The 23305-nt window shown below is 45.0% G+C and overlaps 1 protein-coding gene across 10 annotated transcripts in view; it reads right to left on the bottom strand.

The window, feature by feature from the left end:
- Positions 1–8: 8 nt before the first annotated feature.
- The window catches only part of KMT2A (lysine methyltransferase 2A), a 76074-nt gene continuing 52777 nt past the window's right edge, over positions 9–23305 (bottom strand). For 5 of the 10 annotated variants that reach the window (XM_045894918.3, XM_064577373.1, XM_054512262.2 and 2 more), the window contains 15 exons: positions 22204–22362; positions 21832–21949; positions 21631–21709; positions 20410–20570; positions 20030–20212; positions 15595–19813; positions 14373–14447; positions 13476–13534; positions 12243–12413; positions 10333–10407; positions 6848–7022; positions 6574–6681; positions 6057–6140; positions 5523–5652; positions 9–5003 (listed from right to left, as the gene is read on the bottom strand). In XM_045894918.3, the coding sequence (XP_045750874.2) occupies positions 4728–5003; positions 5523–5652; positions 6057–6140; positions 6574–6681; positions 6848–7022; positions 10333–10407; positions 12243–12413; positions 13476–13534; positions 14373–14447; positions 15595–19813; positions 20030–20212; positions 20410–20570; positions 21631–21709; positions 21832–21949; positions 22204–22362 (6072 nt within the window). In that variant the 3' untranslated portion in view covers positions 9–4727. Of the gene's footprint in view, positions 5004–5522; positions 5653–6056; positions 6141–6573; positions 6682–6843; positions 7023–10332; positions 10408–12242; positions 12414–13475; positions 13535–14372; positions 14448–15594; positions 19814–20029; positions 20213–20409; positions 20571–21630; positions 21710–21831; positions 21950–22203; positions 22363–23305 lie in introns of all 10 variants that reach the window. The other 5 variants (XM_064577372.1, XM_064577376.1, XM_064577375.1 and 2 more) reach the window with 2 other exon arrangements.

A 23305-nucleotide genomic window follows, 5' to 3' on the forward strand; every position in this document is an offset into this window, starting at 1 on the left:
TGCAGCAATAAACTTGACATGTTTATTAATTAAACTATCACTTAAATAAAAAAAAGTGCATAGAAAATAAACATGTTTAAAAACTCCTTTTTTTTTACAACTATGTACACTTTTTACTTTTACATTCAGTCTTTCGTAGAGAGCTTTCAGCATTATTATTTTTTGAACTATTAAAGTATTTTCCTTCGTCCCTGTCACAGGGAGTTAACACTGATGGACTTTAGACACATTTTTTCCTTTTTTTTTTTTTTTCTCTTTTTCTCTAACCAGAAGCTTGGAAGAACACAAGGAAAAAAACCAAAAGATCTGTTATACATGATAAAGTTGTCAAGAAATGTCTTATTTCTAGAAAAGAAGCTTGTCATCTGTTGAGCTTTTGAAACAATTATTCAACTACCTGTATTTACTAAAGAGACTGTTAAAAGTTCAATAAAAGAAACACCACAAGTCTATTTTCTTGGTTGAAAGACAGAACTAGAGTACCTCGGAACAAGATACCAGGAAAGCACAGAACACAATTTTCCCCTAAATGCAGGTGGTAACCCCAACATTCATAACCGAAAATAGAGAAACAAGGAGTACAGGTACTGACTGGCAACATTCATGGGCAGAAAAAATCTGGGTGACACCATTTCCGCGTTCCTCTCTGACCCTGGGAACGGACCGCGTCACCGTCCCTTTGTGGTTTGGGTCCCCCCCCAACTTCAGAGGATCCGAGGAGCGCCAGACTGACGTTTTCCTGCCACTACTAGCAACTGTAACACAATCCTTATCTATAGTGTTAAGAGAATTAAAAGCCATGGACTGAACTAGGCTTTGTTACATGGTGCATTACTATATTAGTTCCTATATATATCATATTTATATTTATTTGAAAACCAAAACAAAAAAGTTGCAAGTTTTCAGAGTGTGAGACTTGACTGGTATTCATGATTCGGCACAAAACCATCTGCTCAATAACCTTGTATTGCTTTAAAATGAAGGAAATGAAACATAAAATTACACCCAGCCCTTTGCAATGACCCGCTTTTCCTTTAAAAAGAAAGAAAACAAAACAAAACAAAACAAAAAAACCAAAAACCCAAACCCAAACTTGATTTCTAGTTAAAAAAATCCCAAATCAAACTTAAAAGTTAACATGTGATAAGGTTTTGACCTTTAGTATTTTCAGATATTTGATTGAACGTCAGTCCTTTAGAAAGATACATTCATTAAAAGATTTTTTTTTTGTTTTTTTTTTTCCTTAATGTTGTTGTATATTTTCAATCACGGGAGCTGCATGGTGCTCACTGCATTGACCGGGGGGTGCTGACAGAGGCAAGCGGGGTGGCGGACTGTATCCCGGCAAAGGAGTCTGGTTGAAAACTTCTATGGATTATAGCTGCCAGGGCTTCCCCCTTAATTCTGGTGATTGGTCTAAAAACCGGAGGGGCTATGCTGGAGGTGGTGGACGGTGACAGAGGGAGCCAAGGGACCAAGTTCCGGCCGTAGGGTCAGCGCCATGCAGCATTCTGGCTACACAGACATCACCGGCCACCAGGAAATGCGGCCACAACAGATTCTAGCAGCAAAGCTCTCCGGGAGCTGGCTCGCTCCCAGAAAACTGACCAGGCTTGCAGCTGGGACTCCTTAGGGATTCGGGGTGCCCCTTGGGGGATTCCTGGGAATGACCCACCACAGTTCCTCGGTCTGCACTTTTGTGCGGAGATTCCCTTGGTCACTTTCAAAACAAACTCAGGTGTTTTGGAGACAGATATGCCGGTTTGTTTTGTTTGTTTGTTTTTTGCCTTTTTTCCCTCTTGTAGGGAAACCTTAGCTTATTCCCCAAGTTGCTGGCAGGTATGCTGAATTTTGGCAATGGACTCAAGGCTGAGCTAGAAGAGGAATTACTCATTTCTATGGTTGACAGTTGGGGAGTGAAAAGGCAAGGCAAACCATCTGCAGCTGGCAAGAGAAGGAGAGAAGTGGGTCCCTCCCCTGGCCTCAGGGTTCGGGATTGGTAGAAAGAGAATGAGGAGGGGGCTCACAGTACAGCATGGCCTAGCAGGGCATTAACTAGGTCTATTGAGCTGAGTTTCCCCCACCCCCTGACTGGCCTTTGGGTCTTTCTCAAGGTGAATTTGTGACCCATCAGTGCATTAATCATTTCAGTAACAAATGCAGCTTAAGGTTTTTTTTCTTAAAAAAAAAAAAAAAAAAAGGAATAAAAGGATTTACAAAAAAACCTCACACAGTGCAATAATCAAGGAAACCAGACACTAGTGGAACCCCTAGGGCCACTGTATCTTGTTCACGGGCAAAGGAGGAAGGGAGGCGAGGTCTGGGTAGAGTGTTTTTCCCCAGTCCCCTGCTGGCACTTCTCCATGATGACAAGGAAGTCTCTGCCATCCTGGCCACAGTGCTGGGCTCCCTGCATGACAGCAAAAACAGTGACAATGTTCCAGCAAAGCCACCAGACACAGTTCTTAAGGTCACGGAAGAATAGGAAGCCCAGGGTGGAAGGCACAGCAGAGCCATGAGTCCTGGGGCAGAGAGCGCAGGGCTGAGTCGTATTGCTTTGCTAGACTTCCAGAGGAATGGGCTTCTTGTGGGAGAAAAGGGCGCCCTGCCCTCTACTGGACTGCACTGCTCTGAAACCCAGTGGCCGACAGAGGCAGAGAAGAATCTGCGTTATCGTGAGTGGTCAGACTGTGCTTCAGTTTCAACGGGCTGCCCCACAAGAGGGCACGGGGGGGATCCATGGGTTCTTTGCAGGTATAAGGACTTGGTGGGCAGAGGGGAAGGGGACGAGGTGACCGATGAGGCAGATGGTGAGGAAAATGTCAGGCTGCCATTCAACTTGGTTGCTATCTCGGAAGTAGGGCAAGAGGAGGGAAATGGAGATTCCAGCTCTCGCCACTCCGAGCTAGTCCAGAAGGGAGAGAGAGTGTGGGGAAGGAGAGGGGACACTGCTGTGTCAGGATACTACCACTGCCTTTTGAGGAGCTTCGACACGGGAAGGAGGGGAGTGGCCCAATGGAGTAGGGTGACCTTCCTTGTCCATTTATTGTCAAAGAGCAAACCCAGGACACGTTTATGTCAACAGGGCACAAACAAGCTACACATTAAACAACAAAAGTACACCTTCCAGGGGGAAGTTGGGCAGGAAAAACCAGACTTTGTGTGTACAGCTGAATATTTTTCTCTAACTTCATCCTATGAAAATAAAAAATTATTAAAAACCGATCTTCTTTTAAATTAGGATAATACCGCGGTTTAAAAAATAGCCTTGTCATAAGTGCTTCTCCCTATGAAGTGCTTCTCATAGAAAAATATACAAAATATATTTACATTTATAAAACCTTAAATAGTAAACTGTAAACAGAACAGAGTAAAATCCAATGACTTAATTTAACAGGTTCAGGACACCGTCTTGGGGAAAGGAGGAGAAGGAACATTTGATGCTGTTTTGACCACGTCCTAAGGAGTAATCAGGGCAGTAGTGTCATTTAATTTACTTAGCCTGTGGATTTTGCGCAGGTGGCAGAGGTCCCTCGATACAAGGTGGTCTAGTCCCCAAGTTTTGGGCCTTGAAATCTGATTAGTGTTCTGCCTTCAACTGGACACCGACCATTTAAAAATGAAGTCTTCCTATGTCTTAACAAGGGGAAAATAAAGTTACCATGTCCTAGGAATGGGGCCCAGGGGTCATCCTGGTTGTGATACTCTGGTTGTTGCATGATTCAGATCCTATTTAAATAATCGTTTTCCTCTTCTAAAAAATCATGCTACATATATTTCTTTAAAATTCTCCGTGGAGCTTTACGAAAACTCCAAATTCCGTCTGGTTATGACCAATGGCTCCTGTCCACTTCCCCACTGGGCGTGCTTCCAGGCTCAGGGGTTGTGTTGTAGGCGTACACGATGCCTGGCAGGGAGTGTCCTTGAGCAGGGAGTCACTCCCCTCTACCACCCAGAAGAACAGGAAAGCAGTGGGATGAAACAGGGGGGAATGAAGAAGGTGGAGGGAGGCGGAGGAAGAATGAGAGGGACACTGCTCCTATTGTCGAGAAAGGAAATCGGCTGAGATAAGGCTCCTGGGGGTAACACTCCCACTTAAAGCCCACAGGCTCCACGTTTGGTGATTCATTGGCACAACCCCAAGACAGTCTTTTGACACCAAAGGTGCTAAGAATCCTGTCTCCCAACCAGAAGTGAACTCTCAAGTGGGAGGATAGTAGGGAAAACCACCAGACCTTCTCTGTTTGGTCAACAGACGGCTACAGGCTGGGCCCGGCAGGCAAACTATCAGGTATCCAACCAGCTCTCTCTATCGGGGCTCCCGGCTGACCCCTCCCTTGGAGTGCTTGGGAAAGGGCCAAGGCGAGGATGGCAACTTCTCTCCGAGGAGACACTCAGGCCCCATCTCCCAACATAACGAACCCTCCACAGGCTCCTTCCAGGCAAGTCTGCCAGCGACCCCATTTCCCACTCTTTCACGGCGTACAATCAGAGGGGCCCCAGTAGAAAGCCGGCCGCGGATCTTTTCTTCGAGACCTCATCTCTCTCTCCAGGACTAGGATCACACGTCTAATGTGAATATAGGATGTAAGGGAGCCCAGCCATCACGGAGGCCCCTCAACTGTGCCCACTCAATCCTGGAACTCCTAGCTGCTGGCAAAGGCCTTCAGCATTGCTCTGGATGGGCCTGGGTCCTAGGACTCCGACACTGGGGGCGAGGAGCAGCTCTAGTTTAGGAACTTCCGGCATTTCTTGGCACCACAGTTGCAGGGTAGCTTGTTGCTGGCATCCTCGATGGGGAACTTATAGTCGTAGGTGAGCTCCTCCCCACGGTAGATCTTGCGCATAGCAAAGATGACGATGTGCTTCTGCCCGTCGATATTGATGACCCGAGAGTAGCAGTTAGGCTCACACGAGTGATTGATGAAGCGTGCAGCGTTTCCGTGCATGGTGGCATCCACCACCTCCGAGTCATCGATTCGGAACATGTAGCAACCGATGCCCTACACGTGAAGGAGAGAGGGAGACCTTGTCACTTAGCCCAGCTCAGGCTGGAGAACATTTCCCAGCCCTTTTCTGATGTGGCCTACAACCGCTGACGAAAAAAGTTTCTTCTAGTAAAATGTCCAGATTTCTCCCATCTTTCAAGATGCTTCCATAGCAAATTCCTACATTATAGCTACTAGACTAGACGTTTCTTAATGTCTCCACGGGAAAGAGAAACCTAAGACATCGTGTCATTAGGTGCTTTTGATCCTGGGATCCACTCAGACAAACCTTTCAAAGAGTATCCTTGTACACTAATCCTTAGGATGGATTCTGAGCTTCTCCTGGGCCCACCACAAATTTTAAAGATGTCAAAATATCAAAATAAAAAAAAAAAAAAAGGAAAAGGGAAAAAAAAAGTATGTTTGAATTAATAAAATATACTATTTCTTTTGGGATGTAAGGATCATATTTTTAGCTGATGGCTCCTTTCTCAAACAACACAAGAACTGGGACAGTGAAAGCGAGAGACTCACCTTGCTGTCATAATACTTCTCTCGCTTGTCAGTCTGGATGGAGCGGATGACATTGCCAGCATACTCAATCACCATCTCACCTGCGTCAATGTTTCTCTTACAAAAAAGACCCCGGCCGTGGATGGGAGACCTAGGACATAAAGATGGAAAAGAGATCGGCCACCAATTTCGCCAATCAGGTTAACTGTGTGAATACATGAATAAATGAATAAAACCTGCTCTGTCAGTTCCCCAAGAAGGACAGACCCTTGGAAAGAAAAAAAAGAACCTGGACCCACTTGATTTGAGTATATTACTTATTCTAACAAATGGCCAAGAATGAAAGATTTCTCCATTCGGGAGCCCACCAGAGTAGCAATATTTTAATGGTTACTATGTTAAATTCCTTGTTCAACGCAAGGAGGGGCAGGTTCCGTTAATAGCAGCTAGAAAAACCTCACTTACTGAATGAGGGAGGTCACTCCAGCATTTGGTCTGCTTTAATTTTGGAAAACGATTAGTTCTCTGTAATTCTCTCTGCAATGTTAGCCGTACCTGTAGACACCAACTGCCTCCTTAGAAGTCTTTTTTAAGTGCCGGAAACGCATGGGCATTGGCAGATCCATACTAGTTGCCCTCCTACAGAGATAAGGCACATTATTAATGAATTCTCTCCAGGAAGTCATCAGTTTTGAGTCTTGGATTGAAGGTTTCTAGAGAATATGACCACATTATTCCCTTTGTTCAATGCCAAGCATGATAACAAGTGTCTTGTAAAATGAGGCCTATAATATACCCAGTCCTTTCTGACCATGGTAACTGTGGTGGTAGTGGTATGTCCAAAGCGGACAGAGTTCACTTTGGTTAAAGAAAATAAAATATACACCTTACAGTTACCTGAATTTCTCCTCTCCTCTGCCCAAAAGCTAGGGCTACTTTAATACAGACTACAGTTCAGTCTTAAATGTGATCCGGGCAATTCTGATCCAAGCAAAACCACACAGTGCCCTGAACAGCCAGAGTAGAGGGAAGCAAAGAGTGCTCCTGAAGACCCCCTCCACTCCAGACTTACCGAGCTGACTTCAGCTGTACCTCCTCCTCTTCCTCATCATTGGGGTTGTACTCAGGAGGCTGCCGGTGTTTGGAAGCCAGGAAGTTAAACATGTCAAATGCTGACTTCCTGGAGCCAAAAGATTAAAACATGCTTTAACAGAAATGCTTTGAACAGAAGCAGTGAAGGACAGCTTTGACACTGGAAATCTCAAAGGTGATGTGGGGAAAACGATTGTATCATCAGATAATAAAATTGGGACCCAAAGCTGCTTAGGAAAGAGAACGGAACTTGCCTCAGGTGAACTTCAGCCCTGGCTGAGCCATGAGGGTTCAGGGGGGGTTCGTTGGCTTCCTCTGGTTTGTGGAAACGGAATTTGTAATTCCTACAGTGCTTGGCACCAGAGAGCTGCTCAATCAGGAACACGACTGCATCGTGAAGAATCCCCAGCATCCTCAAACCGTTAACACCTGTGGACAGAAGGCACCAGGGAAGCGAGGGTGCGGCCAACAGGAAAGTGCCTGGTACTAAAGAAAGGCCTGAGCGAGAGAACTCTGCCAGAGGCTGCTCACGATGAACGACATTGAACACTAGCCAAGAATTAGCATTAGCGAACCATTAAGATGACAGAGATGCAGGTCTATCAATACAGAAAATGTTCATGGTAGATTGAAAAAAAAAGACAAAACACGTCACCAAACTATTTTCTATGTTCTGTATGTACACAGATAGGCTATATGTATTATTTCATTTCATGGTCACAATGCCCACATGAGGCAGGAATAATTACCAGCTTCATTTTCAGGTCAGTCAACCTAGGCTCAGAGAATTTGAATACCACACCCAAGGTCACACAACTGGTGTGACAAGATTTGAAGCTTGGGCTATGGAGCTCCAACCATGACCGCGTTTTCGTTTATAGGTTAATGGGGTATCTGGGCTCTGTAACTTCATACTCACATGGGTACCTCACTAAAATTTAAAAGAATGATTAGTAATAACCCCCTAACACAGAACTCTCTTTTGTATTGTTATACTGAATGTCTGGAATAATACACTCGATAGATGCTTTGTTTTACTCAGTCTCATGCCATTAATGAGCATTTCTGATTTCTTTTTATTTTATAAAAATAAATGTATGTAAGTTGCTGGCATAGATGGGGAAAGGCTCTCTGAAATAACTGGTTTCTTTCACTAAAGGGATGGGATGGGGCATCCCAACAACTGCCACCCCGCTTTGACACGAGAAATAGCAATGTTTGGGGCGCCTGGCTGGTTTAGTCGGTACAGCATGTGATTCTTTTTTAATTTTCTTCATCTTTTTTTTAAAGATTTAATTTATTTATTTGAGAGAGCACATGAGCAAGGGGGAAAGGGAAGAGGCTGAGGGAGAGGCAGGCTCCCCACTGAGCAGGGAGCCTGATGCGGGGCTCGATCCCAGGACCCTGAGATCATGATCTGAGCCGAAAGCAGACGCTTCACCGACTGAGCCACCCAGGCACCCCTGTCAGGTTCATTTTTTTAAAAACTTTTTATTTGAGTATAGGTGACACAATAAGTTCATTATTTAATTAATCCTCACCACAAATTTTTGAGGTCACAGTTACATTCCTTTTTAGATAAGGAGACTGAGACTCAGAGAAGTCATTTAGCTTGCACTCAATGTAATATTGATCGCAAAGGGGCAGAAATGTAGTTTGTACTGTTTTTTTCTGCCTCCAGAGCTCATGGTTTCTTACCACCATTCCATGTGGCAGTAAAGGACATGGATAAATCAAAGGAATTTCTGTCCTGTTGGCAAAAACAAGGGGGGGTGGCGGCTACTCAGTGTGAGGCCGAGAACACATAGTTTAGGACACTGGCTTACCCCAGGGGCAGGATTTTACACATCAAATAATCAGTTCAAAGTGACTACTGGCAGAGGCCATGTACAACTATCCTTTCTTGGGGTGCCTGAATGACTCTTGATGTCGGCTCAGGTCATGATCTCAGGGTCGTGGTATCGAGCCCCACATCCGGCTCCATTCTCAGCGTGAAGTCCTCTTGGGATTCTCTCTCCCTCTCCCTCTCCCCCTCCCTTCTCTCGTGTGCTCTCTCTGTCACATTAATAAATAAAATATTTTTTAAAAAACAGGGACGCCTGGGTGGCTCAGTCCTTTAAGCATCTGCCTTTGGCTCAGGTCATGATCCCAGGGACCTGGGATTGAGCCCCGCGTCAGGCTCTCTGCTCAGTGGGGAGTCTGCTTCTCCCCCTGCTTGAACTCTTTCTCTCTGTCAAATAAATAAATACAATCTTAAAAAACAAAAAACCAAAAACTAAATTATACTTTCTTGCCTCCTAAATATTTCCTTCACCAATCTAAAAAAAAAAAAAAAAGATACTATCCAAAGTTAAAAGGCAGCCCACAGAATGGGGAAAAACATTTGCAAATCATCTCTGATTAATATCCAGAATATATAGAGAACGCCTAAAACTCAACCATAACAACAACAAAGCCTGATTAAGAAACAAGCAAAGGCCTTGAATAGACATTTTTCCAAAAACGATCTACGAATGACCAGTGAGCACATGCAAAGATGCTCAATGTCATGAATCATTAGGGAAATGTAAATTGAAACTATAATGAGATACCGTCTCATACCCATTTGGAGGGCTTCTATCAAAAAAGCAGGGGATGTGGAGACATTGGAACCCTTGGGCACTGCTAGTGGGGATGTAAAATGGTACAGCCACTGTGGAAACAGTATAGCAATTCCTCAAAAAATTAAAGATGGAATTACTATTTTTTTAAAAAAAAAGGAATTATTGCATGATTGAGCAATTCCACTTCTGGGTATCTGCCCCCCAGAAATGGAAAGTAGGGTCTTGAAGAGATATCTGTACACTCACATTCACACAGGAGAATTATTCACAATAGCTAAAATGTGGAAGCAACCCAAGTACCCACTGATGGATCGATCAATAAGCAAACTGTGGCATATAAAAACAATGGGATATTATTCAGCCTTAAAAAGGAAGGAAATTTTGCAATATGCTACAACATGGATGAACTTCGAAGACATTATGCTAAGTGAGATGAGCCAGTCCCACTTACATAATTCCACTTACATGAGGTACTGAAAGTAATCAAAATCGTAAAGACAGAAAGAATAACGGTGGTTGCCAGGGTCTGGAGAGAATGGGGAATTTCAGTTTTACAAGAGAAAAAATGAGTTATGGGATGGATGGATGGTTGCTCAGCAATGTGAATGCATTTAACACCCCTGAACTGTACACTTAAAAATGGTTAGGATGGTAAATTTTATGTTATATATACATTTTACCTCAATAAAGAAATTCATCTGCTTAGAAAAAAAAGAAAAGAATAAAGTCCCAATGCAATATTACAGCAGATAGGAAGCCTGAAAGCATTATGCTAAAGAATCCAGTCGCAAAAGGCCATACATCGTATGATTCCATATAAATCCCTAGAGACAGAAAGTTGTTTAATGGTGGCCAGGCACTGGGGCTGAGGCATGACTGCTAATGAGTATGGGGTTTCTTGGAGCGATGATGAAAATGTTCTGGAATTATACATAGTGATGGTTGCACACCTCTGTCAGTAGACTAAAAACCACTGAACTATATGTTTCAACATGGGTTAACTGTATAAGAATTATATCTCAATGAAGTTGTGAAAAATTATTTTAAAAAAGGTTGATGCTTTTGTAGAATCAACTCTATAGCTTTAGACCAGAATACTCTGAGACAGGAGTAAAATCACCCCTTGTGGTCGTTACCTGCAAACGAGAGCTGCTTTAGGCGGGCATTTGACCGAGCTTCCTGGACTTTATCTGTCAGTGACTTCCAGGCATCTGTGAGGAAATAAAATATTCCATCAATTATCTCTAACACCAGTGGCAAGCAAAAGCATTGAGCTTAGAATCCTTACAGGGTGAAAACACCCTGCTAAAATGGCTTTTTGTTGTTTTCTTAGTTTCGATGAGTTCCGTGCATAAGAAAGCGGCCGAGAAGGTGCATTATCCAACAGTTAGACAGGAGGCTCACGCCTTCTGAAAATGACCCCTGAATCCCCAAAGCATTCACATCCTTTGATGGTAGTCTGGGTCCCAAACCTGAATGCTGGATATCACTTCTACTCCCTATGCTTCTAAACAAAACAATACTAGCGTTAACGATTTAACCCAGACTACGGGGAGACCTTAAACCTCTGTTCTGTAAAACTAAGGGGGTGTGACTAGAAAACCTCTACAATCCCTTCCAGCTCCAACTTAAGATTCTAGGATCTCCTACTGTCTGTTGGGCTCATTACCACCGCTTCACACTCAGTGTGTTGTACGTGGCACTCATACACTCAACGTAGTCTTTCTGTTCTCCTTATGTATCTTTTTTTTTTTACGTATCTTTTTTTTTTAGTGATCCAGGCCTGAATCTTCAGAGTCACAATGGACTCCTCTCTCTACTCTCCATATTCAAGCAGTCCTGAAGAGTGTCTGTTCTTTCCTGCTGGGAACGGGCTTTATTACCTGACATCTCTGCTGTAGCGATGGCCTCATTAGTGAACTCTTGCCACCTCATGTCTCCAATTTAGTCCACCTTAAAGGGAGCTACCCCGTTAAGCTTCTTGAAATTCTGCTTTTATTCCATGTCCCCAGATTTTCAAAGGCCTCATGGTTTGGCACTGAAGGCCCTTCCAAAACCAGTGCCCAAACCACCTTCGCAGTTTTCTCTCTCACTAGTACCTGACTGGGATTTCAACATCCTCTCCCACCTGAGGGCACTCTAAACCCACCACGTGCAATCCTAACTTTGCTGATGTCCCTTTTTAGAAAGCCTTTCTCATTCCTCTTTTCCTAACCCAAATTCTATCATCTCCTTTAACGGACTCTTCTATTCTACCATTCTTCCTGGGTTCGACAACCCTAACTCAGTCCCAGGGATCTTTCCTTCAAATTCCTTTATTACTCACTGCCTAGATAACATTTCACTAGTCCTTCGGTAGCTAATGAACACCTATATGCTTGGGATACAAAGAGGAGTGAGAAAATAAAATGCCAGCCTTTCCACGAAGTTCCCTGTTGAGTAAGACGTAAAAAAGTAAACAGACTTTATAAAAACAAAATTTAAGCTATAAGAAAAGCATTTAAGATTCTAAAAGGAGCAGAAAGGAGGGAATGGGAGTGCTTATCTGCCTCAGAAGGTCAGGGAAGACTTTCCAGGCTGAACCCTGAAGGACAAGGTAGAGTTCACCAGATAAGCCAGGGTAAAAGAACATTCTGGGCAGAGGGAAGAATTGGGTGAAGGCACAGGGGTGAGAGAGAATGGCATCTGAGGTACACAAAGAGGTGGTAGAAAACACGACCGGAGAGAGAAGACGTCTCACGTGCTCTGCTACGTTATGGACTATTACTCCAATAACACCAACTTCTTAAGGACGAGTTAGACGGATAATGGTGTCAAGCATCTTCCGTAGCACCAAGCACACGAACTGCCCACATCAACAGTACTAACACAAGCCAGTGTGGAGCTGGCTGAGACAGAGCTTGCACTGGTGAGCCAACCACATTTTTTTTTTTTTTTAAGTAATCTCTACACTGAACGTGGGGCTTGAGCTCATGACCCTGAGACCCAGACAGAGTCAGAAGCACTACCGACCGAGCCAGCTGGGCGCCTCATTTAATCCACTCACCTTCAATACTTTCTGCACAGATCTGGAAGCCATCATCACTTGAAATTTCAAAAACAAGTCCTTTCTTGGGCTTTTTCTCAGCAATGCTTTCTTTCCTCTTCTGTTCTTGCTGGAGCCAAAGCATCAGTGGAGAGCTGAAATTACTTTCTTCTTCTTCCACTGTTTTAGGTTCTACGAGGGAGAAAATAGATAGGGGCCAAACTGAGCACTGATACATTATCTTCAAGCCTACCAACATTCCACAGTTGGTAGGATTACTCCCATTTACAGATAACAAAACCAAGACTCAAAGATGTGGAGCAACTTGCCCTGGGTCATAGCTGGAAAGTGACTAAAACTAGGTTTGTTTGTTTTGTTTTACCTGAAGTCATGCTGTCTCTGTGGTAGTTTCTGGTATGAGAATTTGACAGTTTTTCAATAAGCAATTGCCCTCAATAAGGTCAAAGCTAAAAAATAATAATGATTAATATGAATGAAGCACTATACACGAGGCACTCTTCTAGGAACTTCCTGTAGATTAATTCAGATAAACCTCACAATGACCCAGGGAGGTGTTATTATTATGTACACTTCAAAGGCGAGAAACCTGAGACAGAGAGATGGTAAGTAACTAGCCCAAGTTCACATAATTAGTGAGTGGTAAGCTGAGATTTCAACCCATTTGGCTCCAGAGTCTGCCACCACCTTGCTCTGCGTTCTGACAGAAAGAGGTGCCTCTGTCCTCTTGAGGAATGAGCCACCAACAGAATGTGATCACAGCCCAAATGTTATGCCTGAGCATTTTCTCTATCTTCCTCTCTTCTGGGAAGTTCCTTCGATGGAAATGGGCAAACCTTATATCCAGATCTCTGTAATCTTGAAGTGGCCAGTTCTTAATGATCAAATTCAGTAGTACAGATGGAAAGTGCTATGGAGATACATCTGCGGCTGTGACCAGATACATGGTTTTCTTCAGCGACAACTAAGGGATGGGGTCAGGTAACCACTAGTTATGAAGACCACACTGTTGTTAAAGCAAGTAGAGCAGAACAATGGACAGATGTCCCAGACTCTATAGTGGAAGGGCACCGGACCAGGGAATAGATGCCCTGGTTAGTCTACACCTTTGGCCAATCACTTAACTTCTTCGGAGCTTAAACTTTTTAATTTAGAGAATTTGTAGATAATGCAGGCAATTTTTATAGTACTTTTGACTTCGAAGTTCTAATTCTAACCTGTTACCCACCCACATACCTGTACTTTCTTGCTCATTTGCTGGATTTTGTGTTGCCTGAATCTCAGGAAGAACTTGCCTAAATGAGAAGAAAACCCAGTGTGAGATGTAACAACAGCTACTCTTCAAAGATAAACACTGTCCACGCCGGCCATACCACTGTATCGATTACATAAAACTACTAGAAATGGACCACAGGATGTCTTGTATATAACCTGCTGGATAAACACCACCACACTACTGTATGGTACGTAACATAAAACTCTCTTTTATGAGATTCTTTCCTAAATATTGACATTAAGCTTGGGCTTTTGGAGTTTGTAGATTATGTCCTTGAAATTTTTCTCATACCCTTGGTATTAGAAAAAAACGAAAGGACACTTGTTAGAAGCAGTTTTGGAGTTACTTAAGTAAATTAACCGATTTAACTAAAAACAAAAGCAAGCTGCAGGAGCCAGTAAACCACAACCAATTTTCATTTTTGAAAATTAAATATATCTTGGCAACAACCCAAATGCATATCAATAAGGGGCTGTTTAAATAAGTAAAAAAAAAAAAAAATCAAGTACAGAACAGTAATGATAGCATTATTCATTTTATGTAAAAAGGGTATATATATATTCATATACACACTGTGTGTATCTGTGTTTGTATAGAAACGTGTACATGGATGAAAACACATTATTAGTGATGGTTATTACCAGGGAACAGAGGGGAGGAGGGTAGGCAGGACGAGCACGGAACCACTTATCTATTATTTAAGTAATTATGCATTAAAAAAATTGTAAGTATGTGTTACTTCCATTAAAAATAAAAAACTTCGGTACCAAGAACAGTACAAATGAGGAGGAATTATTGCTTCAATGAGGTGGACAAAACGGAGGGCTTGACCTTAGACAAACGATCTTCGTATTTACCCTGTGGGCTGCCCACACTCCTTTGACTGCTCCACGTTAGCTGTGTCCTGCTGCTCAGCCTCTGCTCCTGGAGCCCTGGAACAGAATCATTGGATCTTTTCAAGAAAAACCACCAGTAGGTATGTACTGAATGTGGAGGTCAGTCTAAAGAAATGACTCTGTCGGGATCTGACAAAATTTATGAGCTGGGAAAACTAATCTGTGCTTCTAACAAGTTAGCCAGTGGTTACCCTGAAGGCATTCTGACTAAGAGAAGGCACGAGGAGCCTTCTGGAACACCAGGAATGCTTTGTATCTTGATCAGAATGGTGGCTACATGGGTGCATACATATGTAAAATTTCACCTGTGCACTCAATGCACGTTACACCCCGTGCTTTCAAAAAGGACTTCATGAGGATCTACAACAGGTGGCTTTGCCCACCAGATAGGAATAATCATCATCCCTCAGCATCCTAAGACTCAGCAAAAAAATCCCCAAACAACAACAACAACAAAACCCAAAAGCAACAAACCCAAGAGCAAACAGCAGCATTGTTTTAAATCAGAGCAAAGCGGGGCCTGGGTGGCTCAGTCGGTTAAGGGTCCGACTCTTGATTTCGGCTCAGGTTATGATCAAGGGTTCTGAGATTGAGCACCGCATTGGGCTCCATTCTGGGCATGGAGCCTGCGTGTGATTCTCTCTCCCCCTCTGCCCGTCCCCACCCTCCATAAAAAACAACAAAAAACCCCCACAACCCCTCCTCCCAAAAAAAACCCAAAGACAGGGGCGCCTGGGTGGCTCAGTTGTTAAGCATCTGCCTTCGGTTCAGGTCATGATCCCAGGGTCCTGGGATCGAGCCCCACATCGGGCTCCCTGCTCAGCGGGAAGCCTGCTTCTCTCTCTCTCACGCTTCCTGCTTGTGTTCCCTCTCTCACTGTGTCTCTTTCTGTCAAATAAATAAATAAAATCTTAAAAAAAAAAAAAAAACCCAAAGACAAAGCGTAATTAGAGATGTGGTTCTATCCAAGAGACAAACTGTCCACGGATGGCACTAAATTTTGCTCTATAAATCACCACTGTAAGGGGGAAAAAAAAAAAAAAGTCAAAACCCAGAACAGCCCCGAGTAATGCAACGTGGAGACAAGAGTGTCCTTCCCAGGAAAACTGCCACTTCAACAGCCTCTCACCCAGAGCAAAAACAATCCCACCTACCCAGAGTAGCTAATATTTCGATCTCTCACCCTGTGACTGAGGTCAGGGATGGCGTGCTGGCTTCTTGGTCTGGAATGTGTGCTTCAGAAGAACTGGTCCGCAAATGGGAAACTTTGTGCTTCTTGCCATTCCCTTTGTCCAAAGGCAGCTGAAACCGTTTGATTTTTGGTTTGGGTTTAGTGGGAGCCGGCAGCGCGGGGCTTGCTGAGGGCTGTCCAGAGGATGGAGAGCCCCCGGGAGAGGCCGGGCTGGCTTGCATAGCTGAGGATAAAGCCTTATTCTGCTCTAGCCCCATGCTATTAGGAGCATCTCCTGTCTGGGTGAAGTTGGATCCCTGGGTCCCTGCAGCAGAATCAAGTTCGCGCTGGGACGGGAGAATCCCAGTTTTGCTGGCAAGGAGCTGGTTCACGCGCTGAAGCTGATAGTGTTCTTCGGCGTCCCCAGAAGGAGAGGCGGCTGCGACGCCCGCAGTCTGAGCAGAGGGGAGCACGCAGATGCTAGATGCCGCTGCCCCCAGTTGTGGAAACATTCCCGCGCTGGGCGGTAGAGCCACGGGCTGGTCCTGCATCCCCAGGCTCTGCTGGCTAGCTTTGATTAAAAGGTTGCTGATTGAGCCAATATCCGGGGCACTGAGCAACCTGGGGTTGGTTAACGCAACATGTCCCGGAACGGACGTGCCACTTGCAGGGGCGGTTGTGGTCTGCATGGACACCACATTCAAGACGGAGGCACCGGACGCCAGGCCGGACCCAGGCCCCGCGGTGAGGTGGCCAGTATCCTGGCTTACGGTGGACGCGCCCGCCGCCGCGGACGCTGTGCCGCCCACACTCTGGGGTAACAGGGGTGCCTGTTCAAAATACATGATGCCAGATTTAGACCTTTTTATGATGTTGGGGACAGTTCGGTGAGATGACGTATTAAGTGACCCCAGATCTAACAGATTGGGATGGTTTGGCAGCTGGGAGGGTGTGAAGTTAATCAGGGTCATGTTAGAGACCACATCGGAAGGGGCAATGGTTGAAGGGGTGCTAGAGGGAGCGAGTTTTTTATTCTTTCGGGTCTGTAGACGAGATATGGGTCTTTTCTTGAGTGCAGAGGGTGGAGTGGCTACTGTGGTACTGAGGTCTGTCCTCTGGCTGGCTTCTGAAACCAAAAGTTGGGGATCTGGAGGAGGCTGAACCCCAATAAGTAGGCCTGAAGGAGGACTGCTGATGTTAGGTGGGAAACTACTTTGAGCAGCTGCAGGGAAGGAATGTAAGTGCTGGTGATGAGGCATGGGGAGCAATCCTTTGCTAGCAGGAGGGAACAGAGATGGAGACGTTGGCAAGCTTGGATTTAGTCCCGTGGCTAGGGTGAGACCACTTCCCATGGGCCCCAATACTGAAGTATTTGTCTCCATCACATTGGGTGTAGAACTAACAGAAGAGGTCAATTGGATTTTTTGGGTCACTCCATTTGGAAGAGTTTGGAGAACATAAAGTGGCTGCATGTTCTGGTTAACCACAATGAGTTTCTCAGTGGCTGGTTTCAGGTGGGGTGGAGTGGTCTGGACAGCTGCATTAGAAATCTGAGATGGGCCAGGACTCTCAGTAGAATTGGGCACATATTTCTGGTTCTGGATAGGAACAGTAGGGGAAACAGGTACCTGCAGGCCGGGGGTGCTACTGTTTCTAGTTAAATCCTGATTGTTGCCATGCCCTTGCTCCACCGAACCACAAGGAGGGCTGGAGATGTGGTCTGCGTCCATGTGTCCTTGAATAAAATGATCTGGAGTCATGTGGCCTTCGGGGGTGGGATCCACTCCTGGACTCAGCAGTGCCGAGTCGCCTTCAGAGGAGGCCACAGACTTCTCGGTGATGGTCACTCTCTTCTCTCCTGAGTCAGAGATTACAGCCAGTCTACTGGCATTCTGGCTAGGGACGGTGGGACTCCGCGTGGTCAGGACAGACAGGTCGGACGGTAGCTCCAGAGGCAGCTCAAACTGCTCCTCTGCCGAGATAGAGGAGGAGACGCTACTGTCCACGGGTTCCGCCGTCGGCAACTGCTGAGAAAAGACCTCGAAAAGACCCATGTCCTTTTCCCGATTACTGTCGAGACCCAAACCTTCACCCAGATTCAGGAGTTCCGACGAAGAGGACTCCGGGCTCTCGCCCAAAGCCTGCATGGAAGGAGTATTCTTCAGTACAAAGTCCATAATGTCCGAGGGCAGGATATTCCCACAGTCGTCACTGTTGTTGTTATCCGAGTCCGACTTGAGGAGCTCGGTATTGTAGGTGTCCAGGAGGTTCTTGTCCGACGGGGTGCTCGTGTGGACCCGGCGGCTGGACTCCAATGAGCTGAGCTGCGCCTCCAAGGAGTCCTGTCCCTGTGTTTTCACTCTGCTTACGGAGTGGCAGTTATCCATCTTTGGCTCGTTTTTGTGGCCAACGGAACTCTTAATGACATGTTCTTTCTCCCCGGCATCTTCGGGTCGCTCGATCTTTAAGTTCTCCGTTCCGTTTTCTTTCCCGTTTCTTTTTGGAATCTGGCTGCTCTTCCTCGTGGTGGCGGTGACGCTAGTATCGCTCTCCGTGCCATCATCGACACCATCCAGCTGTGAGATTTTGGGAAGGTCACACTGCTCCTCCTCCCGAAATAAATTATGGGATGCCAGCCGCTCGTCTCCGCCTGAGGAAATCACTGTTCTGGTGAAATTATAATAGTACAGGTCATCTTCATCGGAGGTGCTCAGGTCGTCGGCCCCATCCACCTGTCCTTCAGCTGATCTCTTGCCCCGTTTCTTGCCTGTGGAGCTGCTGTAGAATGGAATGTCTTCTTCGCCGTAGGATCTCACTCCGTAGAGCGGGGTGAGCCCGAAGAACATGTTCGAGCGCGCCCGGGCACTGCGACGGGGATATCTCCTCTTGAAAGAGCCATCCTCCTGAGGTTTGGGACCATCTGGAAGCATCAGGTTTCTGTCCTGTACCGGAAGATTCTGATAGTTGTTACTCTGAGGATCCTGGGATGAGGTATCATTGGGGCTTGGCTGGGCCACCGGACCATCTCCTGGACTTTCGGAGGCTGCAACTGGTTCTGTGGGAGGAGATGCGGACTCTATTTGCAAAGGGGAAACAGGGCTACCTTCTTTCAGGGGATTCTTGGACTGGCCCTCACTTTCCATTTTGAGGGGTGTCAGTGTTACTTTGACCGTGCGTTTCCGGGGTGTCTGTAATTCCTTGGCAGATCCTTCTACTTGCATGGATGGAGCTTTGGGGACTCCCGGAATAGAGAGGACTTTGTCTCCGATCTTATCAGAAGAAACATTATTACATGGTCGTTGCCCCATAAACTCAGGAGTCAAAACCTCGTCCACAAACTCCGGCTTTAGGTTTCCTTCCTCACCAGCTGACACCTGACCAGGTTCCAAAAAAGATTTACTGGAATGTTTTTCTTTGAAAGTTTCTTTACAAGACTTTTTCCCTTTCTGTCTCCGGTCTCTGGAACTAGATCCCACGTGTTCATTGATGATGGATGATCTGTTGCTCACTCCAGATAGCTTCAAGGTTCTGACTCCCGCGTCTTCATCGGGAGGGGGGTTTACCGATTGGTTAGAATCTGTGTGTTGGTCCCGATCATTCCTCTGCCCTCTCAGATGGAGTGGGGGGAAGGAGAGGGCCTCTTTAGAAGAAAACGGCCCTGAAGAGAGTTCAGCAAAAGTACCAATCTTGCTAGCATTTAATTCTCCAGGTGTTGTGTTATGAACCTGAGCAGCCAGTTTGGGAATGCCAGGATAAGCCATGGTATGTGCAGACCCCTCCGAACTCTTGGAACTTGGCACTTTGGTCTTTTCTCCCTTCAAAGAGGAGCCCTTGGATGCCAAGTCTGAAGCGCTGGAATGCTTCATTTCGGAAGAGGAAGACCCATCCAAGTGGCTGGTTTTAGTGCCCATAGTAACCACTGTCCTTTGCAAATTTGAAGAGGTGGAAGTGTTTTGCCCTAAATTAGTATTTGAATTCAGTGGTCCTAAGACATGATCAACTGCTTTGGCACTTGACTCAAGATCTGTGGCAGTCCCGATGGTAGAGACTGAGGAAACACTATTCCTGGAGTAAGTACCCCCAGTTCTCATTGGAGACATGATCCGGAGTTTAGACCGCTGGGGTGACAAGGAAGAAGTGCTGTGACGCCGGGAGCCAATGCTTCGGAGTCCAGAGGAGAGTAAAGGGTCACCCACCGTGACTATTTCATGAGTGGTTGGGGTAGGACTTCCTGAACAAGAGAGAAAAAGTAATAAAGTCGATTACAGAGAGAACGAATGTGTGGTGGCCATTGCTTTCAATGACTTGGCAATGGCTTATAACTGAAAACTGCAAATCAAGACTCAATGAGCAAAAGCCACTAAGATAGAGTGGCCTGAAAGAATCACAAGCTCATCTCTGAGCTGACCTTTTTGGGTCAAGTTAGTCAATGAGGTAGGTCCTTTACCTGCAGAAGGCAACGGCCGACAGCCAGGGGATCTCTGTGTTGGAGAATAACTAGGTGTGCGAATCCTAGGGACCTTTGAGATGACGTGATAAAAACAGGAGCCAGAGGTTTGCGAATGAGGTCGGTCTGGTGAGGGAGGACTTACAATTTCAGCTGTGTTTTGACTTTCTTTAGATGCAATTTCTGTGGTAGGGAAGAAAAACTCTTACTTTTAAAAAAGGTCCAATTAAAATATCAAACAAATGAACCAACACAAAGCAAGCTATTAGGTAAAGATCAAAATAGAAACAAATGAGACCTCCCAGAGAGACGACTTTCCCCACCTTCAATCACAGTACTCCCCCAATCTAATTCGAGTCCCACCTTGATTACAGACTCACCTGCAAAAGATGTGGGACTGTGAGCGATGGTCCTATTTTCATCGTGCTCGACAGTGCTGTTGATATCCGGCTCTACAACTGGAGGACGGCATTCTACGATCTTGCACGTATACACACAGCGCTTGCGAGCGTCCGTGGTGCTCCAGTAAACCCTGGAACACCTGGGGAACAGATTCACACAAATCCCCATGAGTGAGAGTACAGAAGTGGAGACGAACATTTGTCAAAGCGTCTTCTCATCCTAGCTTCCCTGCTCTCCTTGATTTACAGAATTTAGCTTGACTTCACGGATTCTTATTATAGATCCCCCTGGCTAGGGTGTTCCAGGCTTTTCGAAGTTCCTGGTTCTTCCTAGCCTCTCAGAAAATAGCATCAAATCTTTTTTTATTGTAGTGTAAGCAGGAGACAAAAATAGTAAAGTATCCTAAAATGCAGAGAAAGGAAAATACTAACATCTACTACATGAAATAGTTATTGGCCTTCAGGAAGGGACGCCTGTCCCCCGCAAGGTGTACACAGCGAGGAAAGAGCAAACCTGAAGTGTCCCCTGTGGGAGAAAAGCCCCATTAAGACAAGGGAAGTGTAACTGCTTCAGATCTGCTGGATGCTGATGGAGCCTGGCTTATACAAAGAGCTGCCAGCTAAATGCACAGACTGTTGCCAGAATTGGAATGCAGAATAAACTGGGGTACAGACGGCAAAATGGGACTCCAAAATGGGAGAGACCGAAAGGGAGTTTTAAAGTTATACTGTCAGCATGCTAGAAGTTTAAGCCATTTGCTTCACATAGGAAAGAGGATAAATGTTCACTGGACAATATGATTATTATTGTGGGGGTTTATATTTTTAGATTGAGGACAGGGGCATGAGGTGTTTGATCCACTACAATAATCTGGACTTTTGAATGCAGATAGATGGAACTCAGAGGAATCTTAAGAGACTGACCTTGCGTTTTTTTGTTTTTTGTTTTTTTTTTTAATTTAGGTTTTATTTGGAAATGATTCTGAAAGTATGCCAATAATACTTTCCTTCTGTAACTGGATTTAGTGGACATAAAAGGATACTTCAGTCCTAATCTACAAAAAGTAGCAACAAAAGTAGTTAATTTTCGGTAGCAATTAAAAGCAGCTAACAAGTATGACTCTCCATTCAAAGACCTGCTCATTGCTCAGGGTGCTCAGGCTGTGGGGGCTGGAGTCTTAGCTCTACAGAGCTACTTACTGATATCCAATAGGAAAAAGCTTATCTTCACAGTCGGAGAGATCATTCAGAATTCCTAAGCAGTCAATTGTCATTGAGCCTGACCAAGGAAAGAAGAACTGATTAGAGAAGGTAGGGAGAAGGCTCACTTTATACCCAAAGACCAGCAAGTCCCCCAGCGATACATTGAGCCTTCCCCCACAATAGAAGCCCATGTCATACCAATCATCATGTGGATATTTTCTGGTTCCAAGCCATTGAGAAACTTTCTTCTCAAGCTGATTCCTTCAAAGTCCACAAACACTCTTCTAAAAACTTCAAATCCATTCTCAGGAACCACCTGAAACGAAAACCCGGCTGTTAACAACAGGCTGTCCCTTTACACATTGTACGCATGATACTGACTCTCTCGGAGGTCAAGTACAGAGCGTATCTCAGAATCACCCTGCTGTTTCACAGGAGGACCGCGGTGTTTCTAAGAAGGTGATTCTAGGAACACACAGTAGGAAGGTAAAACAAAGCTTACCATCTTGCTGTTTCAGCCTATCTTCCCTGTAGTCCTATAGAATTCGGAAAAGCAACGGAAGCTCTCACCTCGCCTTTGATCAGATCCCGATGGCGTTGGCAATACACTTTCTTATCATCCAGAAAGACACAGTTCTTGGCGCGAGAACACATGAAGTGATAGTTGCTGGTGCAGGAGGTAAGGCAGCAGCCCACAGTGGCTCCTGGCTTTTGGCAGAACTCACATCTCTAACCATCCAGAGAGAACAGAGGCCTAAGTCAGACTTTCAGATGTTTTAAGCCATTTTTCTTCTCTACAGAATTACCCCATTCTGGGTTTCCTACAAGGCCTTTTTTAAATTGGTAATCAGCTGAATTACAGAGGACTGATATGAACCCTAAAGCCTCCTCTCCAGGTCCTCTCTCTCCCACTGTCCCTGGGGCCCTGTAACTATTAAACGTAAATATTACACTTTGATTTAGAACTTAAACCAAAACACAGTTTTGTTCCTAGGATGCACGATGGATTTAGAGAAGATAAAACTTCGAATACTGATACTAAAAACATCATCTTACTAGAAAGCTACCATATCCAAAAGAACTTAGTTCTAGAAAGATTATAACTGTCAGAAACACAAGGGTTCTCTAGTTACTAGACTTAACAGATTAAATTTATTGTATGATTCAAAGATTTCCTTCAACTAGCCTGTATGTCACCACTTTATTCTATCGAGGTCACAGTCTGGGCTCCTCTTTCCACAGAAGACTTTTTGTTTGTGCTCTCCCCACAAATTACATGGGCTTTTTGTTTGTTTGTTTCTCTCTCGCTCGCTTTCTTTCTGATAATCCTTCATCTTCTCCCTTCCTTTCAATATAGCTTTTAAAATTTTACTCCTCCGTGGCCTTTTCTGACTACTCTCAGCTTCTACTGATCATTTCCCACATCCCCTCTTCGTGTGTATATTTATGTGGGTTTTTCCTATGGAATCAGAGTGGTGATTCAACTGGGACCTCTGAGATCATTTTGTCTAAATCACTTAATTAATTAACACCTTTCTTGCACATTCAGATCATCTCCCAAACTAGATAATACTTTGTCCTCTATTTCCTTTGAACCATCCCCCAGGGGTCAGAGTAGCAACCTGCCTACCCATCCTGAAGGCACTGTGAAAACCTCAATGAAGTAGCATGA

The sequence above is a fragment of the Mirounga angustirostris genome, unplaced genomic scaffold, assembly GCF_029215605.1.
Source record: "Mirounga angustirostris isolate CCGP_5_RB_7025 unplaced genomic scaffold, mMirAng1.0.hap1 SCAF_13, whole genome shotgun sequence".
NCBI lineage: Eukaryota > Metazoa > Chordata > Mammalia > Carnivora > Phocidae > Mirounga > Mirounga angustirostris.